The sequence below is a fragment of the Teleopsis dalmanni genome, chromosome 2, assembly GCF_002237135.1.
Source record: "Teleopsis dalmanni isolate 2A chromosome 2, ASM223713v2, whole genome shotgun sequence".
Lineage (NCBI taxonomy): Eukaryota > Metazoa > Arthropoda > Insecta > Diptera > Diopsidae > Teleopsis > Teleopsis dalmanni.
In genome coordinates, this window is record NC_051847.1 from 103,501,546 (window position 1) to 103,525,221 (window position 23,676).

General features: G+C 32.7%; 1 protein-coding gene across 2 annotated transcripts in view; it reads left to right on the plus strand.

The window, feature by feature from the left end:
- LOC119681739 (probable cation-transporting ATPase 13A3) overlaps positions 1-11,366 on the plus strand; it is a 49,610-nt gene extending 38,244 nt beyond the window's left edge. For both annotated transcript variants that reach the window (XM_038095008.1, XM_038095009.1), the window contains exons 7-11: positions 7,666-7,970; positions 8,087-8,287; positions 8,356-8,647; positions 8,708-10,234; positions 10,293-11,366. In XM_038095008.1, the coding sequence (XP_037950936.1) occupies positions 7,666-7,970; positions 8,087-8,287; positions 8,356-8,647; positions 8,708-10,234; positions 10,293-10,939 (2,972 nt within the window). In that variant the 3' untranslated portion in view covers positions 10,940-11,366. The remainder of the gene's footprint in view (positions 1-7,665; positions 7,971-8,086; positions 8,288-8,355; positions 8,648-8,707; positions 10,235-10,292) is intronic.
- Positions 11,367-23,676: the final 12,310 nt, after the last annotated feature.

Below are 23,676 nucleotides of genomic sequence, written 5' to 3' on the forward strand. Positions count from 1 at the left end.
TCCTGAGGGTTGTTCACGAGTTCGAGTAACTACTTGGTAACCGAGTAACGTATTAAAAGTGCAACAAAATACATGTCGAGTAATGCGTTGCAATGTTACTAAATAAGTCAAGCATTTTGATTGACTAAAATTTGCATGGCACTTTAACTCTTTTTGTCACTGTTGCCATCTTTCTCATATATAAGAAAAATTTTACTTCGAAAATGTATTTATACTAAGCATTTTGTATGGGCAGCATTTAAAGCTTTTTTCTGATTAATATTAAATGTTCATGCATTTATTTCAAAAATTGAAAATTATTTAATAACAAGAATAATAAAGAATAAAGAATAGAGCCATGAAATTAGTTACGAAAACTGACAGACTTACCAATACCGCTGTATCGAATCTCAGAATGGTTACAGGCTCCTCGAAGAGGTATGCAGATCTGATGTCAATTATTGCTTAGTCTGATGAAGTGATAAACAATAATCCAGTCAAGGCGTAAAGAGAGGTTTTGAAGATACCTCGCAGTTAATAGAGAGTAAAAGTATTCAAGTGCACTGGTTCAAATAGTTTCAATATAATAAGAATGAACATAGCTTGTTTTAATTTTTAAATTTAAAACTTATTAAAAAAAATTTAAAAACTAATACATACATAAAAATTGTGTCAAATTTTAAAGATTAAAAAATGTTTATAATTTTTTAATCAAGCAATTTTATTCTCTTTAGACTAGTTTTGATCAAAATTCCAACAATATTGCTTTTTTCATTTAATTTTGGTACAATATTGATATTTCTTTTAAATTTTTTTTTACAATTTACAAATTAATCAAAACAGGGCTGATTTTAACAGCTGTTGTTAACAAATCAACACCATCAAGTGTGCTCACGAGTTAGCGCAACTTGTTGCACTTTTACCAGGTTACTCGAACTGGTAAACAACTCTGGTATTTTTAGTGCTGCTTTTTACTAGCAAGCATACTTTATAAAAGGCGTTACAACGTAGGACATCTGTTAACTTAATCAAGACTCGTGTTTTTGGGAACATAAAGCTGCTTTTAGTAGGTTGTGGCCTGTTAGCTGCAAACGTTGTGCCTCAAAACACAGAATAATAATAATTATTATTAGATTATTTACAGAATTGTTACATCAACATGTCAAAGTGACATAATTGAAGACTTAATTAGTCGGTACGTACCGTCAGAACTTAAATAGAAATGAAAAGGAAATTTCGCTCTATTCTAATGTACAATTAGTGCGTACGTAACCAGCTGATTTTATTAACATTTGATTAAGTAAGCAAAATGTGTACGTGAAATAATAGTGAAAATATTTTATTGAAAATTGAAAACAATTTTTGTTAGCGATATTATATGTTCTATATTATTTTGGCAAGAAATCATTTTTAGAAAATTTATTAAAAATAATTTACGAAATATATGCTGAGCAAATTGCCAATATGTTTCTGAACATACTGCAGATGCATAGAATGCGAAACCGAATGGGCGCATTATTGCAAAGCACCCACCCTCAATAAGGTTTCGCGAGCAACTGTTCGCATTTTTAAATTCGCTTAGGCAGAAAACCTAATTGAATTTGATTTTTCTATTCTCCTTCTAACTTCGCTTAAACTTGCCGCTTTTGTTTATTTCGTTCGTTTCAAATATGCAGGTGTGATTGGTTGCGCTTTAGCTTAAGTTCTTACGGTACGTGCCGACTAACTTAGCTGTGACCATCGGCAAAAAGTCCTATGGACCTATGCTAGTCCTATGGACAACTAGGACCTATGCTAGAGTTGTTAAATCAGCTTGAAAAAAATTTACATATTTGATGAAGTTTGTAGTTATGTTCATTTATGCTATCATTTAGCTGTCATCATCTGATTAATGATAAATGCAGATCAATTGTTGTATGCTTCCGTTTGTATGTATATGTATAGAATTGGGATTAGGAATATCATCCACATACTCTTGAAAAGTTCTTATTGCCCGAATAGCAAACTGTTTTATGAATTATAGAAAAAGTTGGCAAAGTTGTATTGTCTGCATGTGATAGCTATGTTTTTAGAATATGTAATATACGTAAGGTGCACGGTGGGTAAAATACTACTCTAAATATTTTTATTAACTGATGAAGTTTAGAGCTACACTGTTGATGGGAGTTTTATCACTTTCGACTTGTGTATGAAAGCAATAGCTTGTGTTTTGTGTTCGATTAATGTTAACTGTTTACTGTTAACGCTCTGGTGATATATAATCTGCAGAACGATAATTTAGTTCGAGCAAAAGTTTGCGGGTTTTTGTCTCTAAATTCTGTTGGTTGCGATTAGATCAAATGAACACGTATTTTAAAAGTGTGATTTTAGCATACATATTTTTGTGTATACAGTTCTATTATTTGTTGGTCGTATAAAAAGTTGTATAGATTTAAGAACGAGTGCAATATTTTAAAACTTACGCTATGTGATGTTTAATTGCTAAGAAAAGAGGTGAAACTGCAGCAAGAATATGCCGAAATATATGTGCGGCTTATGGTGAGACACCTTCAAAGACTTGGTAAATAGTAAGTATATATCTGATGTAAGATGATTAGTTTCTGTTTGCTTCCCTATCTAAAACAGAAGTAAAGGGTGGTATCAGCATTAGCCTCATGATAGAAGTAGTACAGTAAACCTTCAGCAATCTGTAGACTAAATTTAGTAAATACTACAAAATGTTTAAGTGTAGGGAGTGGTTAATAGTTATCATTGGCCGTCTGCTTTTGGTATTTTCAGCTTGCATTATTAATACACTCGATAGTTTTCGCGCCTTCTCAATGCAGTGCTCTGAGTTGTCGAATTCAATACAAACTTTATTACTAGAAACACGGATGTAGGATAGGATAAAACGTGTGTCACTGAAAGAATCAAAATACTGAATGCGTTCACATCGTCTGCTTCGCTGAATTTGATAATGGACTTTTATAGCAAATTAACAAAACTCCAAGTTAGAACAACGCAAATATTCCAATTTAGGTCAATGGGCTAATTAACATTGACGACGAGTTTTGTCAGGGACAAGCTCAATACTTGGTACTTGCAGTTTCAAAAATTTAATTTAAAAAAATTGAATATAAGAAATATTTTCAAAAATACTATTGATGATGAGTATTTTGCAATATTTGAAACATTTGTTTGGTCAATATAAAATTCAGTTAATTAAAAACAAATAAGAATTTTGTTGTTGTAAATCACTATTGTTCGAAACCTCTTTTCTAACGGAACATCTAAAAAAAATGTTGATTTAGTAAACATTAGTTACTTCACATAACTACGGGCGTTCTGTACTAAGAACAGACAAAATCTAGAGTTATTTAACGTGGCTACCTGTTTTGAATACTCAACACTACGGTGTTCTAAAAATACACGTATTAAGATAATTCGCCGATGAACTCCCCATCAGAAATTCCAAGAATTTTCCGCCGGCACCAATTTAAGTTGTGTTTAGCATAACTTACCCCTTGGTAAGTACCAAGTCCAATTAATACTTATGCTGATCTTTAGCTAACATCATATGTTGTGAAAACGCAGCTTCACGCCAAATGAAACTTAAATACAATCATTTTTGCCGCTTAAGTTTGGGCTTAACTACAGCCACTACAACACTGCCAACCTCAAATTGCCAGATATACACCTCGGAGCGGGTGTCGCAGGTGGATCCCATTTACACTCCAATCAGTGTCGGAATGGTGCTGGGATTTTAGTTGCCTCTTGTGATGGCATCCCTACCTCGGGAATATTCTAACCCCTTACCCGCAGGGGAGACTAAGAACATACAGATGAGATATTTTTTAGAAAATTCTAATACTTCACAATAAGCGGCAAGTAGTTTCAGATATCACTAGGAAATATTTTAGCAGGTACGTTTTTGTTTTGATATTTGTCATTCATGTGTTGAAACCAATTCCGATAGTGACGGATCAATACCCTCTTCTTGGCACTGTTCTAACTTTTGCATCAGTAGAAACTAATCCTTTGTTAATTGCAATAACTGATTCTTCCTTTGACACTGTTCACGTTTGCATACCCACAATGATTAAAATGCTGCCATTAGAGGAGCTTGTTGTCAAACAACTCTCCTAAATAGACATTCCTCATCGTCGTCCAGCTCTGGATGCTCTTTTCCAATCAATGCCAACCAGCTTCCTTTCCGGCATCTTTTACCCCACCAAGTAGATGTCTATGTACAGTTTGCAATAGAAACTTTAGAGAAATTTTTAGGAATGTCATCTCTGTCCGATGCAACGACTGGTGGTTGCAACCGAAATTCCAATATTCTTAGAGTTCAGATTATGTTGGAAATTGTTGCTAACAACTATCCATAATTCCATCTTTAACCCGCTCACATCCACAACGCACTAACGTAGTCTGTGAAATTTCTGAAATTTCAGAGACTACGTTAGCATTTCTCCTTTAAAATTCTTCTGTTAAATTCATGTATTCATTCAGTATTCATGACTTCTAATAATATCATAGTAGTTGCAATGCACGAGACTATTGCGTAATTCCCTTTTCTCGTTCCTTATAAAGTATAGAACAATGAAATATGAAGAAATATATAGAAGTTAAAAATGTACACCAGCCTCTCAACCTGCCTTCCGCAGCACATCCCAGATATATTTCACCTTTTAAATGGGGACTCGCGTAATGTGTTGGGTGATTTGATGCACTCTATCCTATAGTACCGTTAAACCTGTTTTTATGGGGTCTTTTATGTGCAATTTTTTTTTGCGGTGTATGAAATTGCAACATAATTGACGAAGTTATCAACTATGTACGTGTTATGCTACATATTTAAAAGCCAAATTAAAACGATTGCGAGTGAGGAAAGCGATTTTGAACCAGCTTACCAAAAGAAATTTGGCGTATTGTCTGATTATAAAGAATAATGTATAAGAAATTTTATATGTGTAAAAATTATATATGTAAATAAAATATTTGAAAACATAGCGTGTGTATTACCTAAAACAAAATAATTAGGTTTTCATGTATTTCTTACAGCAGACTTTTTTTTTTCTTTATTATGTTATGTTATTAAATTATGCTTCGAAAACTACTTTTTATAGCTACTCGTAAATTTTTGATCGATTTTTTTTAATGCATTTTTTTGTGCTGTCCCTTTCTTCCGCACAAAAACAGCTTTGCCTGTATATGATCGTTTCTTATCTACGATCTGATCATACAGGCTTACTATTAGCAACCTAAACTGAAATATCTTTATTCAATGTACTAAATGAAGAGACGTCCACTTGACCTAGTTTCCCTGATGTTAACCTGATTAGACTAAAGTTGCTTGCTGCTTCCACGTTCTCAATATAATGACTATCCCACCAAAAATGGTTTCGTCGATTCCTACGTCAGTGGAGGTAACATAAGTGAGATAACACATAAATATGGACTAACAGCTTTCCATAGACATGTAGTATCGACACCCATGGTTGCACTGCAACAAAGCTATCACTACCTTTCCGCCTTCCTTCTCTCTGAAAGAATTACGGCTTTCACGTGCAGTGAGCACTGTCCAAATTCAATTGACATCAGGGTACAACCATATGCTAAACAGTCACTGAATCCGTCAATTCTACCCTCTATGATACCGCATTTCAATTTTCGTGTTCCAATGCATATATTAATTTGAGTCCAATAAATTTCTGGCTCTATCTTATTGTAGTGATTATTGTAGGTTTCTCTGTTCTGATCCAGGTTGACTTTAATTGAAATCCCACTTAACTGCAATCCATTCATGCTCCTAAATAATCTCCTCCCTTCTTGCACTACCATCAACTGTCCATATCCTAACCGATAATCTGCGCGATTCACCACAACAACGACATGGACTAATTGTTCTTAGGTACAAACAAATGTAAGGAAGTTAACCATCTTTATAGTCTTCGATTGTAGCCAAATTTCATGGCACGAAAAACATTATTTTTGTTCTTGATTTCCCTATTCTCCCTATTCCCACGCTGTTCCCAAACACACAATTCCCTTATTCTGAATTGCTTGGGAGACAGCAGTTTTGGGAACAACAACAGTTTCAAATTTGTTTTGTTAAATTTTGGCAACCATGCCACTTTTTAATGACGAAAAGTGCAAAAATGAGCAAAACAAAGAAAAGAATTGCGTACCATATGTTGATTTAAATGTAAAAATCGCATTATTTGTTTGCTGCACAAATTATCGGAAATAAAGATGTTATTTTATGAGTAAATAATAAATAATAAAATAATAAATAATAAAAAACTTTTATTTTAATGAGTAAAATAAATATATAAAAAGAATTGTGCATGAGCAAAATAAACCAAATGCTAAATTCTAAATTTTTAACTCTTTTTTAACTAATAAAAAAAACAACCTTACGTTATGATATCAATTCTTCAATGTCTTTATTTTCAAACATTCACTGCTTTTATACACAATTTGCGTAAATTATAATTTAATTTTTTTTTTGTATAATTAGGATAGAAATGTCCTTCATGCTTCAATTAATGAACTAATAATAGTTTATGATTGTGCAGATGTTACAATAAAAATGAAGCAATGTTTTACCTGCACAGAATTGCAAAAGTTTATTTTATTTTATTTATTTTTATTTTATTTTTTATTATTATTTTTCTATTGTTTTAAAAACAATAGTTAACACTTTAATTAATGGAAAAAACCCGTGTGAATAAAATAAACAAATAAAAATTTAAATATTTTAAATTTGTGTACTTTTATTAAAATAATAATTTTAATAAAATGTATTATTAAATAAAAATTTAGTTATATTAAATTTATTAAAATAATTTTATTAAAATATATTCGGAAAACTAATCAACTCTTGTGGATAAAATAAAAAATAAAACTTCATAAATATTAAATTTATTGTAATAATTTTATTATAATAATAATTTTATTAAAATATATTCAAAAATCTGATCATTATAAGTTACTTTCATATTAAATTAAACTATTTTTAATACTTTTTAACTTGTCTCCCCAACAATTTGCTAGGGAAAGAATTTGTGCAAAATTGTAAACTAAACATATTCCTGTATGTTTAGTTTGTTATATTCGGACAGCTCACTTTGTTACAGATGAAGTTGAAATTTAAATACGGTTGTATATAAAATTATGATTTGATCTACATTTGTACATTTGTACATTTTTTCTAGGACATTGTACTTAAAATTTAGGAATTGACCCATATTGAAGCAAGATACTGATTCACCGTTCAGCAATTGCCTTTACCAGTGCAACTACAGAAAAAGAATGGAAACAAAATTAAGATAATAGTAACATTATAGTAACCTATTCACAACAGATTTGAAGCGGAGCAAGCTAAATGAGTTTAGTCATTTAATTTAGTTGAGCATTTAAGCCAATTATTTGTGTCATGCGCATACGCTATTATATATTCTCCTGATTTTAATTTTAGTGAATTTTAAAAATAATTCAAAACGAATTGTGTAAATAGTCAAAAACCTCAGGTTACGTATAAAAACTTAACTGCAAAGACCTTGATATCTTGTGTTTCTTATATAATTTTCTATATTTTCGTAAAGCAGTATAAATTTAAATATAATAGTATTTTTTAATAAGTTGTTGAATTAGTTTACTATTAAAAATTCTTGATTTATTTATATGAATCTTAATTTGCAGGTGAAAGTGTGCCTGTGACCAAAACCCCATTACCTGTGAAGCGAGGAATGATGTACGATAAAAAAGAGCATGCACGACATACTTTATTTTGCGGTACAAAAGTTATACAAACTCGATATATTGGCTCTGAAAAAGTTTTGGCTATAGTTATTAATACCGGTAATATAACTGCTAAAGGCGGACTTATACGATCGATTTTATATCCACCACCGGTGGATTATAGATTTGAGCAAGATTCTTATAAATTTATAGAATGTTTAGCGTTGATTGCGTTAATAGGATTTATTTACACACTAATAAGTAAAGTAAGTACATTTATATTATTAAATGTTATATAAAAACTAATTTTGTTTTTGATAATGCTTGCTATATATTTTTATATTTATAAAGCGTAAAATATTTATTAATGAAATTTATTTAGATAATGCGTGAAATTGATCCAGTGAAAATAGCCGTGGAATCGTTAGATTTGATAACAATTGTTGTTCCACCAGCTTTGCCTGCAGCAATGACTGTAGGACGATATTATGCACAAAAACGGTTAGAAGCAAAGAGTATTTTTTGTATTTCACCCAGATCAATAAATGTGGCGGGAAGTATTAATTGCTGTTGTTTTGATAAGGTAATAAAAATTATTGATTTAGTAAAAAATTATCTTAGCAAACATTATTTTGTAATATAAAATTAAAGACTGGGACTCTAACTGAAGATGGTTTAGATATGTGGGGTGTTGTTCCAAAATCAATTACTAATCAGTTTCAAATACCACTAAAAGCAATTGAGCGTTTACCACTTGAACATTTTTTATTTTGTATGGTTACCTGTCATTCTATTACTATAATGAATGGCAAGCTAATGGGCGACCCACTTGACTTAAAAATGTTTGAATCTACAGGATGGATACTGGAGGATCCTAAAGATATTCCTGATAGCCAAAAATATGGACTAATTCACCCAACTATAGTAAGACAACCTGTTAAGGGTAATAAAAACATATAAAATTCTTAAATTATATAATGTAATGTGAATATTTTTTATGAAGCTATGAGTTTGAGTATTTCAACTGAAAAACCTCAAAGTGTGGATCGTCAATCATCTGTAGATGATTTATTAGCTGATGTAGGCTTGCTTAGTGGAGAATCAAGTAATGATCATGGAATAGTTCGTGAATTTCCTTTTACATCAAATCTTCAGCGGATGTCTGTTATAACACGCCGTCTTACTGAAAAAAATTTTAATGTATATTGTAAAGGCTCTCCTGAAATGTTACAGCAATTATGCAAAGCAAGTAGTTTACCACAAGACTATTCTGAACAATTGGCTACTTTTGCCAAGCAAGGTTACCGAGTTATTGCTATGGCGTATAAGTCATTAAGTAGTAAAATTAATTACACAAAAGCACAACGTCTTTCGCGTGAAGTTGTTGAAAGTGACTTAGAATTTCTGGGATTTGTTGTACTGGAAAACAGATTAAAACCAGATACTACCGATGTTATTTGCTCATTGAAAGCTGCTAATATACGTACAATAATGGTTACTGGTGATAATATATTAACAGCTTTAAGTGTTGCGCGCGACTGTGGTATTGTTTCTTCGTCTCAAGCAGTGGTAACAGTACACGTGCGTCAACATAGCAGGGAGCAAGAGAATCATAACCAGCAGTATGAATTATATTATACTCTTGAGTTAGGTACCAACAAAAGCAATTTATTACAATCTAATGAAAAGGATAAAAGTGTTATGATCTCAGTAAACAATGATCCAAATTACAAAGAACTAAACAGCGAAATTACTTCTCTCAGTAGTGCTTGTGAAACATATCCTAACAGTAGCAGTTTAACTAGTTTACAAACGTGTGATACTTGGACTAATCGAGATCCAGAAATAGCTTTAAATGACATTTTACCAACTGAAGATTTAGATGTAAGATATAATGAAAATAAAAATTCACCAACAACTTGGCGGAATAATTACCGTTTTGCTATGATTGGTAAAACGTGGCAAATTGTACGTGAACACTTTCCTAATGAATTGAAAAATTTTCTAACCCGAGGTGTCATTTACGCTCGTATGTCACCAGAACAAAAACAATCCTTGATAACAGAGTTACAAAATTTGGACTATTGTGTAGCAATGTGTGGTGACGGTGCTAATGATTGCGGGGCACTTAAAGTTGCACACACTGGAATTTCATTAAGTGAAACAGAGTCCTCGATTGCATCCCCATTTACATCTCGTAATCCCACAATTGCGTCAGTGCCAACAGTTATAAAAGAAGGACGTGCTGCGTTAGTAACTTCATTTGGAATATTTAAATATATGGCCGCTTATTCTATGGTGCAATTCATATCTGTAATGATATTATATTCAATAGATTCCAATCTTACAGATAAACAGTATTTATATGTAGATTTAGGGTTAATATCTGTTTTTGCGTTCTTTTTCGGCAAAACTGAAGCATATTCTGGACCGTTGGTAAAACAAGTGCCATTAAGCTCTTTAATATCAATGACGCCATTAGTTTCAATTGTTTTGCATTTATTAGTTGTTGTCGGATTTCAAGTTACAGGTTTGTTACTTATATAATATTTTTAATATATTGCTATTTTTATTTTTATATATTTTAGGTTGGTTTCATTTACATCATCAAAGTTGGTTTGTACCTTTTCAACTATCAAATGACGATCATTTAGGATGTTTTGAAAATTATACAATGTTCGCGATCTCAAGTTTTCAATATATAATATTGGCTTTTGTTTTCTCGAAAGGAACTCCATATCGCAAACCAATATACTCAAATATTCCTTTCTGCATTTCGCTTACTATAAACGTCTTCATCGTTGTATATCTTATTATATACCCTGCAGAATGGTTCGCAAATTTCTTTCAACTGGTTATGCCTCCTATTATGAGCTTCCGATATTGGATGTTGGTGTATGGCGTTTGTAATTTTTTGTTTCATGTACTAATAGAAAGCTTTGTGGTTGAATATTTGCTGTTTAAAAAAATTCATGTACGCCGTGAAAACAATATTAGAACATCGAAACAAAAATATATGCAAATTGAATATGAGCTTAAATATTTTCATAGTTGGCCACCGATAACCGAAAGTTATGAAACTTATGAACTAGAAATAAGAGAAGAAATTAAACCAACTTATATTGAAATTAGTGCTGAACAAAATTTTGATCCGCAACCTCCAAAAAAAAATAATCCTCTAAACAACTTTTTTGAAATAGAAGAATCAGTTGTCACAAATCAATCGATGAAATAAGGAAAATGAAAAAGCAGTCAATTACTACTTTTAATCAAAATGAAGTTGTAGTCCAAAGAGCAGTTTATATATAATTATTAATTGCGTTAACGTGTTTATAATTATTACGTAATATAATTTGTATTTTACTATATATTGTATATATTATATATTTAGTTTATAAAATTATAAATAACAAATATAATATTAAGTAGATATAAGTGCACTACTTATAGAATTGAAATAAAATTATATATGCTTGCCAAATTTTTTTTTGGAAGAGCGTTATGGCCCCTACATTAGTCTTCGAAAGAATAGTTATAAATCTATAAAACAAAAATTTACGGAAAATCACGAAGGATGTCATCAAGATCATTCATTTCTATGCAAAAATCGTGTAAAAGTAACTTTAGTTCTAAAATTAAATGAATAAATTTAATCAAATCGTTCAGTACTAAAGTTATGTAGTCTATCTACCACCTAAACACAAAAAAATCTATTCTCATACATCAATTAATTGAATATGAAAAATTACTAACTGGACGATTACATTGAACTTGTAATTATAATTATGTTAATGTATTTATAATTTTCCAGTATAATTTGTACTTAATATAATACACATATATCATATATATATGTCATGTTTGCAATATTTACATTAGTAAATGTAAATTTTCAAATATGTTACTTAACTGGCATATATATTATTATTTATATTTTTATGTATCATGTAGAGTTAGTAACAGTTTATGAATTATTAACTTTTATAAATAAATATGTATAATATAGTTGTTACTATAAAATGGATTGTTTTATGATATTAAATTATTATTTAAAGTTAATGAATGAAATAATCGTGCGTTTTAATGACTACTTTAGTTTTAGTATATGTTATACATTTAAGAATGGTCAAATGTTCACACCTACCAAAAAACATGCCGCCAAAATAGTCATTTCAGAGACTAAATTTTTTTGGATACGGATCATGATATTAGGCACTAGTGGTGCCAAACTTCGTTACTTTTGGGTATTCGTACCTACCCGTTACTTTTCGAGTATGTATTCGTTACTCAGTATTCGTTACTCAGTATTAGTTACTCAGTATTCGTTACTGCGCTTTCGTTACTGCGGTTTCGTTACTTCACGATTCCGATTAACGGCGCTTAGGACCGTGGGATGCTTAATGTTTAAATGCTTTCTCAAATTTGAAGTAGAACCACCTTTTATTGAATAGTTTGTTCCACATAATCTGCATTTAGCTTTTTCACTTCCTACTGGTTCAAAATGAATCCAAATTTCACTTTTTTTATTATTAATATTTTCACACATTTTTAATAAATTTGAAAACGAACAAAATTTTTGAATAAAGTAGTTGTTATTAAACCGCGAAAACAGCTGTTGAAAGTAATCGTTACCAAGTACTCAAAAGAGTAGGTAAAACGAATACTACTCATTGGTAAAATGAGTAAAAGTAACGAATACAATAAAAAGTTTGTATTCGTTACTCCGGTATTTCTTGAGTAACGAATACAAAGTAACGGATAATTACTTTTTTGGCACTACTATTAGGCACATTACTCCACAGCTTTGTTTTTGAAAATTCAAAATGGTGGTGAAACAAAAAAAGAAAAAAAAATTATTAATCAAACATAAACATTAAAGTAATATGAGATAAAGTTATGAGGCAGAAATAAAGTTTCTGTTAATTTTAAAGTTTTAGGTAAACTTGTACATCTCGTAGTTGATATAAAATGATGTATTAGTTTTTGTAAGTAGAAAATTAATATAGTATTTTCTTGTCGAATAGTCTAGTGTGGAAAGTAAACTAGTAGGGACTGAAAGCATCAAAGTAGTGACCCGACAAAAAAAGTTATTTGTAGCGATAATTACAAAAATTCAATTTCATGACGAGCTCAATATTTAAAATTAAAAGTGAGTGGTAAACAAAAAGCTGATTAAATTAAATTGAGAGTTGCGGTCAGCGGTAATTACAAAAAGACCAACTTTTAGTCAGTATTCAGCTAAAAAATATTTTTGTGCCTGAATGAATAGCGTAAATACCATACCGACGGTTAATCGGTTAACAGGTTAAACTTAGAGGACGTAATAAAGGTATTATTATTTCTTCAAGCCGATCCAGAGCTGTGACATCGTCTGATCAAATTATGTCTGGGATATCGCATATACACATAGCAGAAAAAATCTGCGGTCACCCACAAAATTTTTCTTCAATTTCGCATAACTTTTTTAATTTTTACTCAAATTAATTTTTGTTTTCTAACTTATTTTAACCAAAGAAATAACAAAGAAGTTCAAACATAAAAAATTAACAGTTATTCTTAAAAAAAAATCAAACGCAGTTATATGAAAAAGCAAAAATGTCTGAATCAGAAAAAGTCTACGGTCACTTCTTAATATTTAAATTAAAACAATTAAAATCTACAGAAATCCTAAATCTAATAGCCTATGGGATAACCTCTGCGTTTATTAACCTCTTTTAGACGTCTTTGCATGGACCCAGCTAGCCTAAAAGTATCCTGTGCGTTTATTTATAGCCAATCTTCCTTGATGACGTTTCTTACCCTACTCTTGCTGGAAATCGTTTGCTGGCGAATCTTATTTTCCAAATAAACTCACAGATGTTCTGGTCTGCGGCTCGATTATGTAACTTTCTCACTTCATTTTCTCACTTTTGACAATTAGTTACTTGCAATGTTTGTCAAAAGTGAGAAAAATCATACGAAATTTCCGCTGGTGATTCTAGTAGTGGTTGAAGTTTGGCGGGTTTAGCAGCCAAATCCGTACAATCGCTGATGTATGCTTAGAAGCGTTGTCCTACTGAAATAAAAAGGTTGCCTCAAACCATAACATTCTGTAATTTTCTTTCAAATTTGTTTTTAGTATATTTAGGTACCTATGTTTGTCCCTTGTATCTTGTACAAATTCAAATTTGCCAGCACCATTACTTGCTATACACCCCCAAGGCATTATTCCTCCATCACCATGTTTTACCGTTGACATTAAGTTTTCTTTATCATAGGCTATACATGATTCTCTCCACAGAATTAAATATGCAGAATTTACTATAATCGGTGAAAATTACTCAGTTTCACAAATCCATAGGCTTTTTTACATGCTTTCTTGCAAAGCTTAATCATTTTATTCTATCATAGCTATACATATCTGGATATGAATAGCTTCATTCTTGCTAATTTTACGTCTTTTATTTTCCATTGTAAAAATCTACTGTTTGTTTAAAAAAATTTTCTTAAATGATCAATTCTTAGACTCTTTAGGACTCAACTGATAAATATATATCATTTCATGACACATTTATGCTTGCAAACAAATTTATATTAACAGAAAATCTAAATATTAAGAAATGACCGCGAACTTTTTCTGCTTCAAAAATTGTTGCTTTTGCATATAATTGTTTAATTTTTTTTTAAAGGAATAGCAAACACAGTGGTACAAATTCTGCTGGAGTATCTCTGTTTCTCTTGCCTTTGTCGATAAGCACTAATCGCTGCCTTTTCCATATATCTGGGAAAATTCACTCTCTAAGACATGCATTGTACATTGTCAGTAATAATTGAGATTTATTTTCCACAATAATTTTTAAAACTTCGTTCGGTCCAGGTGCTTTATTATTTTGTAGTTCTCTAGCGGCTATCGTTAGTTCTCTCTTCGTGAAGTTGTCAATATTTTCCGGTTGAACTTGTGTGACATTTTCATCTCTTATTATATCGTGGTTTGGGAACAGGACATTAACAAATTCGTTCTAAATCACTCACTGCTGACTTTACTCCTAGTTTCTTCATGACTATTTTGTATTATGATTATGATTTATGTCATTTCGAAGTTTCTCCCATTTAATCGCTTTTTTTAAGTTTTTTAAGTGAGTATATTCTCGACCTTCTGTCATAATGGTTCCATTTCGTCTAGCTCTCGTGTATCGTCTTCGTGTGCGTAGACATGCTTTTCGCAGTTGACTTATTTCTTCTATGCACCAGAAGAAATGTGCCATTTTTACCTTTCTTTTGGGTAGGTATCGGCATTGATATCGCACATGCCTGTGTAATTCTTATCATTGTATGTCTCATCACTTCTTCGGCGTTTGCCATATGCGTAGGCAAACGCTTCTTGTTTCTAGTTTCGCCACCTTCTATTTGTGGGTTCCTCTTGTGCTTCAATCATAACCTGAAATTGTGTAGTCTTCTAAGGCTCTCCATTGGTTAAGCTTACTAGCTATTCTTTCTGATGTAAACGTGATATCTGGTATAGTGCCTTGACATCCTTCTCTTCTGAAAGTTGGGGTCATACCCGTATTTGCGACTATAAGACTTACCCTAGCAACCATTTTTAAAACTCGTCTTCCCTTTGAGTTTGTAGTTCCCGTACCCCATTCTATTGCCCTGGAATTAAAGTCGCCACCTACGATGAAGGAACCGTCGAGCTGTAGAATTTTATCTTCAATTGCCTCTAATTTATTTAGAAATGTTTGCATATCATCGCTGGGTGTTATGTTAAATAGCAGCTCATTACCGTCACTCCGTTATATTTTGCGTGAATATAACCATTTTCTTAACCGCTATTAGTGACTTGTGTTTTACTGCCTGTTGGTACCCAGATTGCAGCAGTTTTTGTGTTGTCTTCTATCCAGGTTCCGCTTTCCTTTTTTCTGTACTGCTCGCTTATAAGCACTAGATCGATTCTTCGTTCTATAACTATTTGCGCAAGGAGATCGGCAGCTACTTTACTTCTGTGCATATTTGCTTAAAGTACTTTCATAATATCCCGTTTTCTTGTGTGCCGAGCATCTAGTTGATCCAGGAATGCGATTTATTGCTGTGAGCCCTTCATTTAGGCATAGACAGCATTTCGGTGGTTTTGTGTATTCTTTGAATTTATGCCCTTTCTCAACGCAACTTTGCACAATCCTTGTCCTTTTCTGTCTGGACCAGTACAATTTGCTTGTACGTGACCGACTCCAAAACATTTGAAACATCGTTTCACGTCGGCTCGTACCTTTACGCGGCAAATTGTCCAGCCAACTTTTATGCGGTATTTTTCCAATATGCTCTTTACGTCAGTAATTGCCATTTTCACAAAAGCGCGGCATTGTTCTGTACTGTTTGCTTTGCTGACGTGTACCTTAATCTCAGCTGTTGGGTTTTGGGTTGTTGAACGGATAGCGGTGATGACCTCTTCTTCATCGGCTAGACAATCCAAGTCGCGGATCTCAATCGTGGCTTGCGGTCTTAAATCTTTTACCGTCACTATTTCTTTCAGTGTTTCTTTTATGGATTCGCAAAACTCCGCTTTCTTTCCTCCCTTTGCGACTTCAAGCAACACTGCACCAGCAGTAGTCTTGCGACTGAAGTGGATCGCGACTTCCGTTTTCTCAAATTTTGCGTTGCTCTTTGGAAGAACAATAAGGTTATGTAGATTTCAGGGCTGACGGATGGGGTATTCTGTTACCTTAGTATATAAGAGTAATATCTCATAAAAATGGTTTTCAGGCTAATGTTACATCTTCCTTCGTCCTGTTAAAACTTGGCATGTCTCCAATTACGTTCGATGGCTCGTCACCGTTAAGTTGGTGGTACAGGATCAGTTGAGAGTACTCCTGATCTACGCCAGATCCTGGCTCTGAACACAATCTCCCATAATGAATTGTGTCAACCCTCGCATGGCCTCCTTGCTTCGCATAGATAACCATGGGGATCGTTACAAGCGACTGTACAATCGAACATCGATAGCGGCAAGGAGTTGGGACCCAAATAAAAATGAATAAATAAAACAAAATTAAAAAACAAACAGAGAACACGCGAACGCAAAATGGCAGAGGAATGTCCGCAGTGAACATGGGCACACCACCTGAAGTGCCAGAAAACATAAATGATGTACCATCCTCGCTTAAGATCGAGTACATAATACAAAGGAAGAAGGAAGAGACGGAGGCAATGGAGCAATGGAGCAATGTAAAGCCGTTCTTAACAAAATGAAAAACACTGTACTTAGACAGAGGAATGTTGCAAATGACATAAAAGAAGGAGTTGCTGTATTAGATGAGCTTTTCGACGACATGAGTTATTACCGCCTATGTTGGGTAAAAGCTGAAGCAGAAAAAGAACGTAGTGCACAACAATCAAGACTACAAAAAAATAGCAATATAGTGGACACTCCGAACGTACAACAGCAAAAACGAGCTGCGACTAGCCCAGTGGTGCAAACCACTGGGAAGAAACACTGCGAAAAGCCAACAAATCGCTACTAAAAGGAAAGCAATAAACGCCCAAGAAAGCAATAAAAAGTCGGACAATGTAGAAATTCCGCTAAAGAAAGAAGCGGAAGGAAAAAACTTAAGGACTCAGCACAGAGCGACTAAATAGAAACCTGAAGCGGTACTCATAAAGCCAGTAGAAGGTAGAAGTTACACAGATATTCTTAAAGATCTTACTGGGCTCGATCTTTATGGGTGTTTGTACCCTGTATTCATGTATTCTTTCATATATTTATATATATCGTGCCATAGCCTGACTTAAATTAAAATAAATTTGGCACATTTTTCGTCTTTCATGTTTATCATGAACATGTGTAGTTGTTGAACATGAAAGAAATACACCGTTGGTGCAATTGCTTTCTCTTAGGACAGTGAAGTCGCTTGTATCCCTCGATGGTGCATAGCTGTTAAGCCACTCTCTGTGCACTTGGATATCCCTCGTTGCTATTCCGGGATGGGGGACGCTAACTTAGAGGCGGCGTCTACTCGGCTCAGCTCAGGAGCTTCTCAGGGTTTTTGTGGCTTATTAAGTCACACCCTCCGACGCCTGGCTGGATTGTAGTCGCCTCATACGACAGGCATGCCTTACCGCGGGAATATTCTAACCCCTATTTCGGTATTAGATAATCCTGAATATATATACATTGTGACCGAAAAGCTTTCGGAAATTCTCATTTAAAATTCGCGCGCTGTATATTTTTCGATATTTTAAGTTTATGTAGTTTGGCAGCACTGTCCTTAATTACTATGCCAAAAATGAGCGCGATCTGTCGGACAGTTCGTTTACGGCAGCTGTTGAAACCAGTTCACCTCAGTAGTGCGTTGCGAAAAAAACAATGGAAAAAAATATTGAACAAAGAGTTTGCATCAAATTTTGTTTTTCGAACGAAATTTCGTGTGCAGAATCGTTGCGAATGCTACAAAAGGCTTATGGGGAATCAGTTTTATCGAAAACTCAAGTTTATGAGTGGTACAAAGCCTTTCAGGACTGTCGTACGACCGTCGAAGACATGCCGCGTTCTGGACGACCTTCGACCTCTACCACCGACGAAAACATTGAAAAGGCAAAGGAAATCGTGTTCAAAAATCCTCATGTGAGTGTTAGAGAGATAGCACGAGAGCTAGGCATCGGTCGTGAGATGGCTCGTTTGATTTTGGTGGACAATTTGTGTATGCGACGTGTCAACGCCCGGCTTGTTCCGATTCACCTCAATTTGTTCAACATTATCAACGATTTTAAGGCCAAACATTCAATAAATACCATCGAACAGCCACCGTATTCACCTGATCTTGCACCGTGTGACTTTTTCCTGTTTCCCAACCTCAAATTACCACTCAGAGGAACGCGTTTTGAATCCATAGAAGACGTAAAACAGAATTCGCAGAGGGAACTCAAAGCCATACCGGAAAGCGCCTATAATGTTTTGATGATTTGGAAGAAAACGTTGGCATTTGTGTATCGCTTCTAAGGAGCATATTTTGAAGGAGATAAAATAAATATTGATGAAGATTAAGAATTTTGCGTTTTATTTAAAATTTTCCGGAAACTTTTCGGTCACAATGTAAAATTATATATATAAAATTAAATAAAAATTAAATTAAAAAATATATGAAAAATTTCTACTAGCATTCTATATGGGATGTCCAATCTATGGAAATGCTGTCAGATAAAGGTGTCAATATATGGATGATTTTCCTTTTCTATTTTACGTTCTAGTGCGAGGTTTGAAACAGCTTCTAACCGGCTATGTGACAATGATGTCAATTAGTAAATAGTGAATAATAATCTTAAAGTTATAAACTTTAATTTTTTTATTTGTAAAAATAAAATCTTTATAAGTTAACATATTTTAATCATATTACAATCGATTACTTTAATGTACATTTAAGTATAGCAATATATATATCACACTGCGACAAATCCTGGAAAAAGCCCCCGAACATAACATCGACACTCATCACCTTTTTGTCGATTATAAAGCAGCTTTCGATAGCCCCATTAGGGATCGCGTTTACGCCGCAATGTCTGAGCTCGGTATCCCTGCAAAATTAATTCGACTTTGCAGAATGACGCTGAGTAATACCCGTAGCTCCGTCAAGGTAGGATCGAGTCTCTCTGAACCTTTTGATACCGTGCGAGGCTTCAGACAAGGTGATCCCTTATCAAGTGACCTCTTCAATTTCGTCATTGAAGTGATCATGAACAATATTCTACAAATGTGCCCAGCTCTTTTGCTATTTCTTATTTTTGAATAATTTGTTATTTTTTATAAATCATTGCATATTCTTTTTTATATACAACAATTTCTGCATTCATTTTGTGAACAATATCACAAACATTATATATTAAATTACTTAAATTTTCTGCGTTTTAAATGCTGACATATTGTCTTCTAACAATACAAAATTTAATGTCAGCTATTTACAATTAATATATAAACAAAAGAAAAGCTCTACAACTATAAATTTTTGACATATGAAGGCCTTTTCCCATTCCTTAAGTAACTTGTGCTAATGTAAACGACAAATGTTACTAAATAACTTACTAAATTAGCAGTGGAAACAAAGTATATTGCTTGCTTTAATTTGTTAAAAGCAGAAATACCTCTTTCGCCTTCTAAAAACAACCTTGCGAACCCACGAAGGGCTTATACAAACTTCTGTAGCTCATTCCAATGCATCATTATGGACAATTCCTCAAATTCAGAAAGCTAAGATTCATCATTTTGTTCAAATCATTTTGTTCCAAATTCTTAGAAACATATGCACGTAAAACTTCATATTGAGCGTTTTTATCACTGAATTCAAAGCCGTTAAATTCTCAGAAATCCATTGTTTTCCCATCGTAACTACAAAATTCGCATTTTATAGCAAACTCGACTGGTGAAGTAGATATTGACATTTTTATCACAAATCCATTGTTTTCACATCACAACCACGAAATTCACACTTAATAGCAAACTCCACAAGTGAGATAGAAAATGATCATTGTTATCCCAAAATTTATTCATTTCGTAGTAAAACCTTTTCTTTAGGAAAGAAATTGACATTTCTTTAAACGAGAGTCAGCTAAACAGCGAGCTCGTGATCACATCGTATCACTAGCCCTGCTTGTTGAAGGCATATTCAGTTCTTTCATACGTCGTCTCAACTTTCCACTATTCTAAACAAATAAATTTATTGTAAGACTGGATCTGACGAGCTAAGCCTCGGCATTTCTCATTTCTAATTTATAAAGACACTTTTGTCCGCTCATATTCACTGAGGTACAATCAGCTGCTGTCCAGGGGTTGCAATTAATTTGTATTTGCAGGAATTTATTTTTCTCTTCCGTGCTTGGTTTATAAACACACAAAATCAGTGCTGGTTAATTTACAATTATAACTCTTTCTTTATTTATCGTATATTAAATATTTTTTACACGGTTCAGTAATATGTTGTTAACTCTTTATTTATTTATCATATATTAAATATTTTACTATTAAAACTGGAGATTTTTTTTAATTGTTCAGTTTATGCCTATATTTGCATTTAATGAATTAAGTCCATTCACACCGTCTGTCACTACAAAGTACTATCTTCCAAAACCCGTGTTACTCGTTTGTCGGTCGCCGAATACCTGACTCTCTGTCGCTGCTCTAGGTTGGGTTTTTCTCATGGCTTGTTTGTCAGAAAAACGACTGGCTGCTGGCTTGCAAAACCTTGTTTTTTTTTCTCTAAAAGAATATTTCGTGAGTACCGGCTCGAGTGCTGTTGTTTCGAGGAAAAAAGCCACGTCCCGATTGCTACAGTGACTGCTGGCATTTCGCGGAAAAAGAACATGTTGTTATTTCAGACTTGAGTACCGTTTGTTTATTTTGATTATGTCCTGCAGAAATTTTACAATGTAAATTTCTGTCTTTTAAATATACGTATGTATAAACCTTTAAATTGACTTTCTTGTCATTATACTTAATGCACTGATTTCTTAATATATTAAATCAATTAAAATTCTTAAGTGTATTTTAGCAAATTTTGTTATTCTGCTAATTCATTACACTAATTTTCTGAACTTTCAAAATCAACTAATTGCTAATATAAAGTTAAAATTTATTGTGATAGAAATAAACATGCATTTTAAGTGGGAAGGTAAAATAATATTTAATGTTCCAAAAATTATGTAGCAGTAATATAGTAAGAGTGTGTTTGACACTCAGACGTATGAAAGAACTAAACAATTGTATTTTATTCTTCATATTTCATTTTTGAAATTGTAGCAAAAATAAATTGAATTGTAAGTGAAAGAGTGAACAAAATAAATTGCCTTCGATATTATTTAAATTTCAGATACTTTTGATGGAATTCGTGGTGGACACAAAGACAAAACGTATTAACAAGCGCTGGTCCAGCTTATGGAAGAGCATATATATTCCGCTCATGAAAGATTTGTACCGGATCATGGTGCGCGAAGTCTTCACGAAGAGTAGGGCTATTTAACTTTTGTTTTAAATGCCGTTTGTGAATCACTTAAAGATACCAATGGCTGAAAGAAGGCAAAGGTCAACATGAAGTAAGTTGTCAAAAATGTAAATAATATATGTTAACAGTTAATACTATATATATATATTAAAGAATTGGGCATACAAACATCGTGACATCGTGGTCTTTAATTGTAGTGTGTATATTTCTTTTAGTGAAAGTATGTTGAAAAATTGTGAATTAAAAAAGTCCATTGTATAATTTGAGATCCAAAGGTAAGAAGAAAATGCAGGAGTATAAGCATGTAATGGGACTGACCGGCAATTTATCATTGGGTATAAGAGATTTAACCGATCGGATCATTGCATTAATGCTGTGCAAGGCATGGAAGGTGTTTGTGAACCAGCAAATAGAAAGTGATAGTTCATGTTTCGATGATTTAGAGGTAAGTATTGGAGACGAACGATTTATTATCCCTTTTTTTTTTGTATAGTTTTTAATTATTAATCTAATAAATAATTAATTTTAGTACCTTGAGCAGGTGAAATTTTTCACCAGCTCGTGAAATCGAAATCTTTCATTAGAACAGAACAATCAAAAGTTCATCGAGATTGAGGAGAACAGGTTGAAGCTTGAGAATCGACTTGAACTGGAGGAAAGAAAGCTTAAACAAGAGAAGAAAATTGTGAAAAATGTGCGCAGGTCACAAAAGAGCATACAGATGCTATAAAATCGTTAGTGGATGCGCTCAATAATTTCAACAAGTAGAATAAGGCTAATATAAGTTTTTTATGGTGGATAGGTCTACCGGCGAATCAGTCATATAAAATAATTTAGTTAACGCATTATGTGCAATACCTCACTGGTAATGTGAAAATTTGCACTTCTTTTTATTGTTTATTGTTATAGTTTTTTATTGTTTATCGGACTGAGAATAGTCCGATCGAAGAAGAAGTAGACTGAAATATTTGTAATAACATACAAATAAGTCTTAATAAAAACTAAAATTCAATTGAATATTTAACACAAATTTATAAGTGTAATTTTTGTGTGTTAAATTAACGACTAGACTGACCCAGTATTAATAAAAAAGTATTGAATATTTGTCATAATAACAATTTATTATTAATAAAATAATATTGAAATTTTAACAATATAAATAAATATATATTTTAATAACAATAAAACTCAAAAAAAAAAATTAATATTAAAATTAATTGTTGATTTTTTCCTCTCTTGCTATAAACACTTCAGGTATGAGTTCTTGTTCTTCGTCCGTGTTTTCTGTGCAGTCAACATGATTGGCTTCGTTCATTACATTATGTTTAATAATGAAATTATGTAGAACCAAACATAAATGAACAATTTTGCCCGTTGTTTTAGGATCATACATTAAAATTCTTTGGCTGCTAAAGCAACGAAATCTATTTTTTAATAACACAGGTCAACAAAAAAATTTTTTTTGCTTTCCTAGATTGCAAATCTGGAGTCAGATTTTTTCTATCACGTCTAGTTTTCTTAAGACAATCGGATTAAGGAATATTCAAGAGGATTTCAGCAAATAAATCGTGAATTTCAAAAATGGTACTTACTTAGGATTTTCTCGCATATTGAGCATCTGCCAAGTTCCTTTATAGTGTCCAGCAGTAATCTGCTAACATGTTGGCAAACATGCGTTTTTCCTGGAACTTGAGCATTGAAAGTTTGTGCAGCCTTGGCTTCTTGTGGATAAACACGATTAGTCATCGCTTCTAATTTGACAGACACGAGTTCTAAGCCTGGCACTTGCAGTCCAAACAAATTATATACGAACTATAAACTAATTAAATAAAATTCGATTATTTCCAAAGACCACTGTTGAAGAGTACTTGGCAATACTCGAAACAGCGTTGTATGGTGAGCCAAACTTCAATAAAATTAAAATAAATTTTTGTGTTTGTCCTTTATTTCTTTCTTTGTTATTCAAAAACCTCTCTAAATTTTAATAAAGCTTCTTTGTCATTATACAAAG